Source organism: Brachyhypopomus gauderio, chromosome 1, assembly GCF_052324685.1.
Source record: "Brachyhypopomus gauderio isolate BG-103 chromosome 1, BGAUD_0.2, whole genome shotgun sequence".
Lineage (NCBI taxonomy): Eukaryota > Metazoa > Chordata > Actinopteri > Gymnotiformes > Hypopomidae > Brachyhypopomus > Brachyhypopomus gauderio.
The window spans coordinates 38,885,426-38,898,501 of NC_135211.1; the positions used below are offsets into that span (position 1 = coordinate 38,885,426).

The 13,076-nt window shown below is 40.7% G+C and overlaps 1 protein-coding gene across 1 annotated transcript in view; it reads right to left on the minus strand.

Moving 5' to 3' along the window:
* The window catches only part of LOC143519754 (beta-1,4-galactosyltransferase 1-like), a 70,812-nt gene extending 61,334 nt beyond the window's left edge, over positions 1 to 9,478 (minus strand). The window contains exon 1 of the mRNA XM_077013508.1: positions 9,352 to 9,478. Coding sequence (XP_076869623.1) covers positions 9,352 to 9,454 — 103 coding nt within the window. The 5' untranslated portion in view covers positions 9,455 to 9,478. The remainder of the gene's footprint in view (positions 1 to 9,351) is intronic.
* Between the last annotated feature and the right edge of the window lie 3,598 nt (positions 9,479 to 13,076).

Genomic DNA, 13,076 nt, shown 5'->3' on the forward strand with positions numbered 1-13,076 from the left:
TGGACTTGTCTGCAGCCTCCTTCTCCCATACCATGCCACAATATTTTTTAATCACACTCTCAGCACAGCACATCGAGTCCACAGTAATCACAATGCTCATGGGTTTATCTAGCAGGCGAGCAGTAAAGATAGTGAAGAGAAGTGTGTAACGTATGGTCTGCAACAAATAGCAGATGACATGCATTAACATAACCATACAACAGTTAATGGTAACAAACATACATGGTGTTTTCTACACGCTCGCAGCGTGCCTAATATTCAAACTAATTCAGTATTGTCCTTAGACCTTACAAGAATTAACTACAAATAATAAACCGGACAATGTCACAGAAATTAGCGATAACTTCACACTAATTAACTAGCAGGCCAAAATCGTAAGTTCACGGCAGCTGAACTTCAGCATTGCTCCAGTACATTAACAACAGGGGGGGAAATATCTACCCTTAACTAATCTTACAATAATTCCAGGACTGTAACAAATACTCACATTTTGTCATGAACGCATACTTCAAACACACAAATACACACACGGCAGGTATGAAGAATCAGTCCGAGTTCGCATGTGCTCAATAACTCCCGCCTCTGATGTCGCCCGCCTCTGACGTGTCAGCAGCGGCGCTCTCCGCTGCAGTATGTACGGGGGTGCAACGGTCTTTCCAACAGTAAGAATGAATCAAACTGAAGTTTATCATAAATCCATGAGCATTCATTTCATTCTTATGCATTGAAAAGCCCTTTAACATGCTATAGCCTTACTGTTTAGGGCTAAATAAGAAAACAAACACTATAAAGCTACATGCAAGATAAATGAATGTTTCAAAAAGTCTCTAAAACAATTTTTCTAGGCAATCATCCTAAGCTACATGAAAATTGGCAAAGCATCCAGGGCCCAGTGCCACATGGCAGCGCGTGCAGATGTATTTGGTCTTCCGTGTTTTTTTTTTATATATCAGTGAGCTTGGGCCATGGATTTCCAGTGCTTAACCTGACCACACTAGGTATCTGATCACTGTTCTGCGCATTGCTGGAGGTCCGTCTGGGTCTCCCTCTTCCGCTTTACTGGAGGGAGCCAGCATTGATCAGTGCATGAGCCACAGAAGCTTTGACGATGAGGAGATTCATCTTTTCCAATCTAGACATCAGATACAGGCACCTGGCATTGTGGTCACATCCAAAAAAATGAAGAAACACTCGGATGCATCACCGCTTGTTTCTACATCTGTGGGGATACACTGCCACACACTGGTCAAAGGGCCACCGAGGAGGATCTTTGGACACTGATCATCATCTTTTCTTTCTTGAGCCATCTTTTGGCCATGTCTTCAGGGGATCGGCCAGCACAGGTCGAAGCCGTGTGGATGACTGAACTGTCAAGCCAACGTGTGACAGTGATGTTTCCATTTGTGCTGACAACAGAGCAGGCCCCTCTGCCTTCTTTTAGTTGTTCACTCTTGAGTTTCTGACTAGCTCCTTTCATTCCGTTTGCTCTGCATGTACCTGTGTCATAGATGCCCGCGTCTTTCAAGGCCTCAAGGAGTGAAATGTTGCAGAAGAAATTGTCAAAAAACACCTTGTGGTTTTTTTTGTGCTTTATGTCATCACAAAGGCACATCACTACATCTCCAGCCATTCCCAAACTACTGCTGACCCCTGGTACACTTCAAATCCGTATACATAACCCGAGGACCCTGCCCTCACCCACACTTTCATTCAAACAATACATACCAAAAAAAGCCCAAACCCTGGGGAGTGACAGTTGGCCTTTGAAGGGAACGATTTGTTCATCAATTGATTGGAACTCTTCAGGGTCTGCTGCCACCAGGAATGTTTTCTGAAGTGTTCTTAGCACTGGTCTTACTTTGAAGAGCTTGTCCATGTTTGCTGGCTGGTAAGTACAGTTATCCACAAAGTGCAGATAACTCAGAATTTGCTCATATCTATTCACAGACATCATGTCATCTGCAATTATTCCAAGATGAAGGCCATCCTCACTGGACCAGTACATTTGTGCCAGTACTGGTACTAAAATCCCTATAGAAATAGATCCCTAAAGAAATAGACTGGTTCTCTTCCCTCAACATTCACTCTCCAATCTCCTTGAAAAGGGAGCACATCTCTTTCATAGTCGTCTGAGTTTCCAGACATATTTCTTACGGAGCCCGGCAGGGGACATGGGTAAAAAATAAAAATTAAACGAGGGAACGTTTTACCATTCGAGCGCACGTTTTCTGTCATTCGTGCGCACGATTTATTAATTTGTGCGCACGATTAACAATTCGTGCGCACGTTTTGTTTTAATCGTGCGCACGTTTTAATTAAACTCGTGCTCACGATTTAGTAATTCGTGCGCACGATTAACAATTCGTGCGCACGTTTTCATTCATTCATTTGCAAACCCTACTGGCCTAAGCGCATACATTGCAGATACAAGGATAGAGGCAGTAACAGTTCCCTGAAACTGTATATACTTTGATTGTTTAGATTTATGCCACAATGAACAGAGATACGTTTATTAGGTCTTATTTGCTTATGCGTCATGAGGACATTGTAGCTTCCCTTGCACAGCGGGGAATCACAATCAGTAAACGGCATCTGAAGCGAATTCTAAGCCTTTTAATGAACATTTATGACGAATTTTAATGTTGCTTTGTGTTTCAGGTTTGAATAGGCTACTTTAAATGCTTGAAATTGTAACTACTTCGTTTCACAACAATTATCTGTCTAACTGAACAGTTCTCCTGTATTAGGTTAACAAATACGAGCCTCTTGTAATTCCAGGACGAAACATGAGAGAACGTGAAGACGTTCAGATTGGGCGTTTTGAAAATAAACAACCATTAAACAATGTGATTAAAAGCGAATTATTTCGAATAATTTCGAGTATATGTATAAATGTTTAACTTATTTAAGTTTATCGTGCTGGGAAATATTGAACTGGACCTTGAAAATGACGTACAAGTGCTTTAATTCCACCTTGTAAATGTGTATGAACCCTGCAAACATGACTTTGTTCATTGCGCTGAGGCGCGGCGCGCGAAGTTACAAAATTCGAGAGGTGCACGACCTCGTAAATCGACAGCGCGCTAGACCCTCGCGCACGGGCAGAGCCACAGCATAAGCAAATAAGACCTAATAAACGTATCTCTGTTCATTGTGGCATAAATCTAAACAATCAAAGTATATACAGTTTCAGGGAACTGTTACTGCCTCTCTCCTTGTATCTGCAATGTATGCGCTTAGGCCAGTAGGGTTTGCAAATGAATGAATGAAAACGTGCGCACGAATTGTTAATCGTGCGCACGAATTACTAAATCGTGAGCACGAGTTTAATTAAAACGTGCGCACGATTAAAACAAAACGTGCGCACGAATTGTTAATCGTGCGCACGAATTAATAAATCGTGAGCACGAATTACAGAAAACGTGCGCTCGAATTGTAAAACGTTCCCTCGTTTAATTTTTATTTTTTACCCATGTCCCCTCCCGGGCTCGGTAATTTCTGGCAGGCAGGTGCCTTGCGAAAATTTCTCTGGGCAGGCACCATGCGGACAACTGCATCCTGTCCCTCATCGTCTTGTCCCCCATCATCCTGTCCCCCATCACCCTGTCCCCCATCACCCTGTCCCTCATCATCCTGTCCCTCATCATCCTGTCCCTCATCACCCTGTCCCTCATCACCCTGTCCCTCATCACCCTGTCCCTCAACATCCTGTCCCTCAACATCCTGTCCCTCAACATCCTGTCCCTCATCATCCTGTACCTCAACACCCTGTCCCTCATCATCCTGTACCTCAACACCCTGTCCCTGAACATCCTGTCCCTGAACATCCTGTCCCTCATCACCCTGTCCCTCATAGGGTTGCAGCGGTAACCGGTTTCACGGTATACCACGGTATTAAAATGCACGGTTATCATACCGTGTGCGTTTGCTTATTACCGGTAAAAAGCAAGCCAGCAGAGAAACTGACCCGCGCATGCGCAACTCCGCTCCGGTTCAGCTACTTAGCACACAGCGGTGAAAATGACAGAAAGTGCATCAGACTTAACAAATGTTTAAAAAAAAAAAAAAAAGCTAAACTAAAATCAGCGGCGAAAATGACGTTGGCTCCACCCGTGCGCGAGGGTCTCGCGCGCTGTCGATTCGCGAGGTCGTGCACTATGCGCGCCGCGCCTCAGCGCAATGAACAAAGTCATGTTTGCAGGGTTCATACACCTTTATAAGGTGGAATTAAAGCACTTGTACGTAACTTTAAAGGTCCGTTTCAATGTTTCCCAACACTTAAGTTAAATATTTATACATATACTCGAAATGATTAGCTTTTTCATCACATTATTTAATGGTTGTTTATTTTCAAAACGCCCAATCTTAACGTCTTCACGTTCTCTCATGTTTCGTCCTGGAATTAAAAGAGGCTTGTATTTGTTAACGTAATGCAAGAGAACTGTGCGGAATCGCGCGCTACAGTCACTAGTGAAAGTATAATTCTAGCTTTTTATGGTCCTTGCTTTCACTGGATGTGAAAGACGCCATTAATTTACATGCGTTCATTTTCAAATTCTAACGTGTCTGTTTTTCATATGTTAAAACCAGACTCCGTGTGAACGCCTTAAAATAGAAATCTCTATTGTGATGATGTCATAAATAAATCCTCTCTTTCTGCAGTATCTGGTTATATTCTAACTTGGCAGTACAACGGACGTTTACAACAGTTGTTGATCAGACACTGACCCAGGCTCAGTTTATCAGATATTAAATAATTTAAACTTAAATAATTGTACTGAAATCCATGATTTAGGTTTCTCTAATTTTGCAGTATTTATATAAACATGTTTACAGCTTTTTTTTTTTTTTTTAAGGAGACATTTTGTATACAATAGTTCCAGGTTTCTACAATAAATCGTTAATTGAACAAAAAAACTTGTAATTTCTTTAAGGGTCAGTGTATCTTTTAATAATATACAAACTAACTGTGATACCGTGATAACCGTGATACCGCGGTATTTTCTGAGACGGTTATCATACCGTGAAAATCTCATACCGTTGCAACCCTAGTCCCTCATCACCCTGTCCCTCAACATCCTGTCCCTCAACATCCTGTCCCTCAACATCCTGTCCCTCAACATCCTGTACCTCATCATCCTGTACCTCAACATCCTGTACCTCATCACGTTGACCTCCTTCTGCATCTTGTCCCTCAACGTCCTGTCCCTCATCTTATCTGTCAGCATCCTCATCTCTGTTGTTCTGTGGCAGCCACTCACAATCATCACTGTTGTCACTATACTTATCATCACTGGAGTCTGAGGTAATTGTCTGCACTATTCTATAGTTTCCCTATTATTTGCTGCACTTGTGGTCTAAAAATGACACAAACAACTAATCTTCACAAAAAAGTATATATATAAAAAAACTAACTTGTAGGTACACCCAAAATGAACTGAATTGCAACCAAAATAGTCATAATTAAAAGATGAATCAACTACATGACTTATGTCTATACTTATGTCTTATGTAACTATAGCTACCTAGGAATGCATGACGCACATGGTTAATAGCAATTTCCTACTTATTTGAAATATATTGTAGCGAGGCTCCGCTACGGAGAGCTGCCATATCACCCATAATCCCTTGCGTGTCATTCCTAGTGTAGAAAATGTCTCATGTTTATAAACTGTTTATGTCAAGTTGTGATACCGTGAACATGTACTGTAAGGTGTAATCTTTTGTCTGATGTATTTATGTCTGTTAGAAATGTTGTTTATGGTGCCCACCATCCCTGTGTGTCGTGTCAATGTCATATACCACCCCCATGCTGTGTGAAGGTGAAGCTTCTGCTCACATTCGATAACTCTCTGGTGAATAAAAGAGCATTTTCCCTTACTAAAGAGCTTCTTCAAATAAAGAGAGAGAGTTGAAATGAACAGAATAACCAGTTCCTGCTTCCACCCCTCCGGGGCACACGCCACAATAATTTTCAAACCTAAAAGAACAATATTGTTACGTAAATACTCCTGTATGTCACCATATTTTTTCACCTCTATGGTTCGCCTAGAATAGAAGGTTTGACGGGATATTCCAGCAGTCTTCAACAAGTGTGGTAGTCTGTCAGCCATCTTGGATTCAGAGGAGGTTTACTTGTAGTTACAACAACTAACCACTGAATAAACATCAATGGAGGGTGGCAGCAGAGAGCATTCTAAATGCTGATACGCAATTTCACCATGAAACCTTTGTATTTAGGAGAAAATGACGTTTAAACAGTTGCCCACTGTAGTGATCGCTATGGGTCAGAGGGTTAGAAACGTCATAGCGGACAAAGACTATTGGCCAGAAGTGGTGCAGTGCAGATACAGGTCTTTTGAATCAGGTCATTTACACAATATTGCCAAAATTATATACGCAGTGGGGTCCCTGTGTTTAGAATGCAGGTGGAGGAGGTGTGATTGCCAATACTAAAACTGTGATATGTTTGTGTACATTTGATCCAGAATGTTTCTTTCTCTCGTGGGCAAATTCACATTTCTATTTAATTTAGGCAGGAGGGATTAAATTAAAATTTTCCATGGGTTTCATTTTTTAAATGCTATCAATATTACATCTGTACAGTAGTATTACATTAGAATGCGGGTGGAGGAGGTTTGATTGCCTGTTATGCAGGTGGAGGTGGTGTGATTGCCCATTATGTAGGTGAAGGAGGTAGCATTTATTTTTTTTACTGTTATCAGTATTACATCTGTACGAAAGACTGTCCTTCTATCTTGTTGTTTTATATAAGAAGTTTGTTTTCGTTGCGTTGCCGTATATTAGTCCGGGCTTGTAGAGTGCGCATGCGCATCGCCTGTGGGTCCTTACCGAAAGGATAGGAGAGATAACTTTGTTCAGCTGTGTATTTCATCTCCATCTTAAAGTTGTGTGCGTCAATGCATCAAAACCACACACATACAACCATCTACACATACCCTTTCGGACATCTCTACAAATTCATGTCTGTATCATCCATCTCTTATCCAATCCTCGTGATATTCCATGTTCAATAAACAAAAAGTGGAAAACCAAAATCTCTCTGAGCCCAGCTCTCTGACCGGAGCTTCCTACCTCCAACGTTCACCAGATCAGCACACACTAGAGCCAGTCACTCTTTTTCAACATCTGTACAGTATTACATCTGTACTCATCAGCGTAATCGTACAGCACATATGATTAGTAGTTTTATGGCGACACCTTGTGGGTGATTAAGAGAACTGCGTGATGAACTACATAAGGCAGAAGTGTCAGCAGTTTGTTTAACTACAGATTGTTGGACATCAAAGACCACAACTTCACGGTCTTGAAGTCATAAAGCCCTTCCTGGATAAAGCCAAAGAGGCAGTGGAATACTTCCACAGAAATACAGAAGGGTATTCAATACTGATACTTGTTATATCCTGCTACCTGATACTCTATGTTCAGCACAGATCTGTACACTGTGTCAGAGTTGCCAACTTTTCAAGATCACTTGGAGTGAGATTTGATCTTTCACTTCAGACGTACACATGTTTCTAATTTGTTTTTGTCAATTAGCGACACTTGGTGATGCATTGAAATTACAACTATTAAGATATCATTTACGCACACATTGTTGTAAGCCCTTATTGTGTAAAATAAAGAAGATTTATCAGAAAATTAAACAGTAAATTAATCAGACAATATCACTGCCTTACTGAAATAATCATTCAATGTGTTTCCACTTAGCCTAGATTATATAAACATGCAATAATTAAATTAAATGTTGCGCTGGAGTTCTTGGGAGATGCCAGCGTTGGAATTACTGGAGGATATTGCTAATGGCCGAATTCGCCGAGAGCACGTTTTCCGTGACCATTATGATTTTTTGGCCCATGATGATGACTGGCTTATAAGCCGTTTCAGATTTCCAAAAGCTGTCCTCTTGTGTTGAGTTGGGTCCAGTTTTGGAGAGAGAAACGTGAGGAGTCACACATTGCCAGCAACAACGCTCGGCTTCCTGGCGACTGGCTCATTTCAAAGAGAACTGGCAGACCATCTTTGAGCCGGGCCATGCCAGCTGTTTTGGATGGGATCATCTGCCTGTCAGCTAGGTATATAAAGTTCCCATATGAAGCGGTTGACCAGGCAAACATTAAAGCGCAATTTGCAGCGATAGCCGGTTTCCCTAATATAATCGACTGCACGCTGTCCCACTCAGACCTTTTGCGCTTCGCCATAATGCCACAACATGCCAAACAAAAAAATTTTCCTCGCCTCATTCAGGAGCGTCTCCACTTCACATTCGGTGAAGTTCATCTTCTTTCCCCATTTAGACATGGTTTGTGATAGATCAGAAAGGAAACTTCTCTGGTGCAGGGCAAATCTAAATTAATTTGTCTGAAGATCAGTGGGTGGGTGGATGAGAAGGACCTCTCTTGTGCAACAACCCTGATAAAATGGCTCGGTGGCCAGGACATGGAGACATCAAAGTTGCTCTTTGAGCTCTCGCAGATCATTTATAATATATATTCATATTTGTACACACCTACAAAAATGTTAAATTTGGGGTCAAGCCAACAAATCACTAGTGTAACTCTCTCTTAAACCAAGTCTCCTTGCGAAATAAAACAAACAAAATAGTCATCCTCCCATGTCCATACAAACATACAGAGAAAAGGCAAACAAACGATAAACCTCCTATACAGCTCCAACACAACACAAAACCTTCACATAGTTTACACACCTCCACAAACACGATTTAGTCAAAAGCCCATAAGCATTACTTCAACACTCAATACAAGTGTAATTAGCCACAGTCCTAGATAGGGAAACATCACTCAGTACTCATAATGCCTCTTTAAGAACCACACATTTCTAACTCATGTGGCTCAATTCTAAAGGTCAAAATACAACCAGCGTCACCCGTGACCGCTAGGGTTGCCACCTGTCCCGGTTTTCCCGAAACTGTCCCGGTTTGTCCCAGTTTTCCTTCTTTTTAATATTCGGTCCCGGCAAAAAAAATCATTGAATGTCCCGGTTTTCACCAGGTTAGTTCAAACGACTATTTAGACTGTTTCTGCACACTTTAAATCCGTCTTTTTTTCTCGCTGTGTCCATTTAAAACACCCCCCCCCCGTAACATTTTACATTCGCGTATGACAGTGTCCTTATTTTTTGTCAGACCTAGGTGGCCTAGTGACCGCATGGAGCTAACAGTTTACCTGCTGTACACAGAACTAACGTCAGAACATGCTAACATTAGCGAAAAAACGTTCATTAACCTGAATTTTATCATCTCAAAAGCAGCATCGCAACTTTACCAGCACCGTGCTTTCACTATAATTTCATATCTTGATCAGTTTTTACCTCTTTCCTCCCGTGTCTCTTTTTCTCGTGTCTCCTGGTTCCCTTGCTTTGCACCACTTCGCGTTTGTTTTCCAAACAAATCAGGCTTTTGTCGCTCTGACATTCTCGTGCTGGATTCACTGCAACAGGTGTTACACCAGATTATGTGACCGTCGAGTTTTGTGACCACAGGGGGCGCTATTTCATAGTTTCTGTTCAGATGCACAAACTCTTTACGAATTATACGTAAACTACGCTGATGCACTTTCTTTACTCGTTTTGTTGGTGTCCACGAGCCAAAATATGACAGATGTTTATATTTACATTTTATCATCTCTTAATTACATAAATGTACTTAAACAAGATTTACCATCCCCTCACCATTGCAGCCAGCCAGTGGCGTGCACAGACATTTTGGGGGGCAAGTGCTCGGGGGAGGGGGGGGGGGGGGGTGAAGGGCACTTTTTAGCGCATGTGGAACACTTCATTATAAAAAAAAATTACAAGCACATGTTGAATGAAATTTGACATTTTATTTGTAACATTCTCTAAACGTGAGTTTTCAATGGAGAAAAGTCACGCAGCGAACTGATAACATTTAAAATTCATATCCAATATTAACTATAGGCTACACAGTCATGTCATTCAGTTAACTTCTGTTAAGACTGTTAATTAAGACAGTAAAAAGACTAAAGTAGGAGGAGTTATAGGCTACTGAGTGTTTTCATTACATGAATGCAGATGGGCATTTTTCACAGGTAATGGGGAACTTCCCGTTTCTTCTTTCACAAATGAATGTTTTATTTTATATTGCCTATCAAAACGTATACAACAGAAAACGTTCAGCTTAACACATAGATTTGCAAACTCTACCTTAATTATTTGTATGTGGTCGTCCTCACGTTATCTATCACTGATTTGGGCTAGTGCTTAGTAGTTTAGTGCTGTATGAGACATTTTACAACACAAGAAATTGATTTCACGTTGGGCTTAGAGGGCAAACGGTACGATTTGACTTGATGTGTATGTAACCTGACTGGTGGGGACGGGAGAAGAAGTCTATCTGTGACCGTGCGTGCTGTGCTGAAGACGCTTCCTTCCACTCGCTGAACTGAACTGCTGCAGCGCATCTGGTGTTAAAGGAAGAGAGAGGTCGGGTGTGTGAGGTGGTGGCTCATTTCAGGGCATTGTTTTTAATCGCTCAGGTTTTCAAAAGATCATTTCAAACCGACCTCAGTAAAATGAAAACCGAAGTTTCAAAAGGGCACTTTCGTTAATAAAGGGCAGAGTTAGTCTTTGTGTGCACGCCACTGTATATATATACACCTACATACTTAGAGAAAATTACAGCTATCAATGAGTTGTAATACTATTCAGGGTCGCAATTATTTTCCTGTTTGATATTCATTCACTACATTTGATGCGTTATTTTACGATGCCGTGAGACGTTATTAGCATAAAGACCCGCGATATATATGCTAGGCAGTGGTGTGAGTTGTAAAGGAAACTAATTTCTTGTGAACGTCGAATCGCACAATCACTGAACTGTCTTGTGAATGTGGAGATGATATGGCTAGTTTTTTAATGTAATCACTATACGATCACAGTTTTCTGTTATTCTGGTTTTCTGTTATTCTGGTTTTTATTTTCTTGTCAACTTTCTTAGATTCTTTTGTATGAATGTCTGTATGTTTGATGCTAATTTGAATAAGAACAACAAACGACAAAAACTGACATTTTGCTATAAGGTGTATTTAAGAGACACTGCTTAGACTTCTTCAAATAAGTATAAATATTCATTTTTGCTTAAATATTAATAATTGAGGAAACTTGGGAAGTGTGATGAGATGGGGACAGAGTTTTAATAATTTGTGAACAAAATTAAACAAAATTCCAAAATTAAACAAATTAATCTAAAAAATACTTCCCAGGTTAAAATGTTAGTGTGTGTTAACACAGTCTGATGAGGGTGAATGTGTGTTCTGAGTAAACAATAAAAACAATGTCCAGAACCATGTTTGAGTGCCATGATCCTTTTATTACCACATTGTGTTTGTGCTCACCTTAGTACAGCTCAGTCCATAGATTTTCATGGGTACGTTTTTCTTTGATTAGTTTGTTCTTGTACAAATACTTCTTGCAACGCAACCACTCTGACACAGTCAAAAACTGTTTGCTTTCCCTCTCAAACATCTGCCGTTCATCACCTGTGTCTTACTTTAATGCCTTTCTTTTGTTCGTATGAGATTAAGTTTGTCTGTATGAGTTTGTAAATTGCAGCCCGTGCCCTTTTGTAGTGTGTACATACTATTTCTCATCAAACCGTTATTAAATTCAGAATATATACGTCTGCCATATGTTGCCACACCTCAAAGATTCCTGCCCCCCTCTCGCCACCCCATAAATATTTTTCTAGATCCGCCCCTGCCTGTAGTCCAGTGTTGTGCCAGTTCACAACTTTTCTGAATTAGTTAAAGTTCAGTTCATACATGCTCAAAGTGAACAATTCACGTTTAATTCTGAACTAGTTCAAAGTTCAATTCATTTTACTTTTTTGTGAGATATTCAAATATATAAATATTTTCTTTTATTGCAGCGCTTTCTCACTCTCGTCATTGGTCTATCTCTCTCTCTCTCTCTTTCTCTCTCTCTCTCTCTCTCTCTCTCTCTCTCTCTCTCTCTCTCTCTCTCTCTCTCTCTCTCTCTCTCTCTCTCTCACTCACTCAAATTCAAATTCAAATTCAAATGGCTTTATTGGCATGAATTGTAAATAACAACTGTTGCCAAAGCAATATTAGAAAAAAAAAAATAATAATAATAATAATAAATACATAAAATTCTTGTAGTGATACAACCAAATCAAAACAAAATGAGACAATACATATATATAATAAAGTTAAAGATTAATAAACATGTTTACATATGGTAATGTGAATCATATATTTACAGAGGTAACAGTAGGTGGGCTTTGTTCTCTGAGGGTGTGACAGTCATGTACATATTTAGCTGACAGGTAAACACATTCTGGAGTTTCTCCCAAATACACACACATCAGATCTCCAGGTGACCCCAGTGTGTCCTCCAGTGAGGAGAGAGTGGCGTTTACTGAGTGGAGGAACTCCAGTCTGAGGTGTGTGTACCTGGAGCATGAGGAGAGAAAGTGCTGCTCTGTTTCAATGTGTCCTGAGCTGCAGTGCTGACACACTCTCTCCTCTCTGGGCCTCCAGTGCTTCTTCTGACGCCCTCTCTCTATCTCCAGGCTGTGGGCACTCAGTCTGTACATTGTTAGGGTGTATCTGTGTTTTGGGAGTTTAATTTTCGTGAGGTAATTTGCGAGTACATATTCCCTGTTTAATGATCTGTAACATTCTAACTTATTAATTGAGGTGATCATCTGAGTCCAGTAGGTGATATATTCTAATTGTTGTATTTTGTCGATCATTTTGAGGTGTGTTTGAGAGAGAGTGTAGTGGATGTTGGTGTAAAGGTGGTGTTTTTCTTTAATGTGTCTGAGGGGGTCTGTGTCTGGGTGAGTATATGTATAAAGGTATGCTATGTGATGGTATGTGTCTGGGTGTGATTGGGACAGGTGGGAGTGGAATTTTAAAGCTCTTTTTAACATTGGGAGAGAGAGAGGAAACTCGCCCAGCTCTGCTCTGCACGCCAGGTTCGCAGTGTTTCGATGGACCCTCAGGACGTCTTTACAGAACTCCAGGTGGAATTTTTCAATTGGGTTTGTGTCCCAT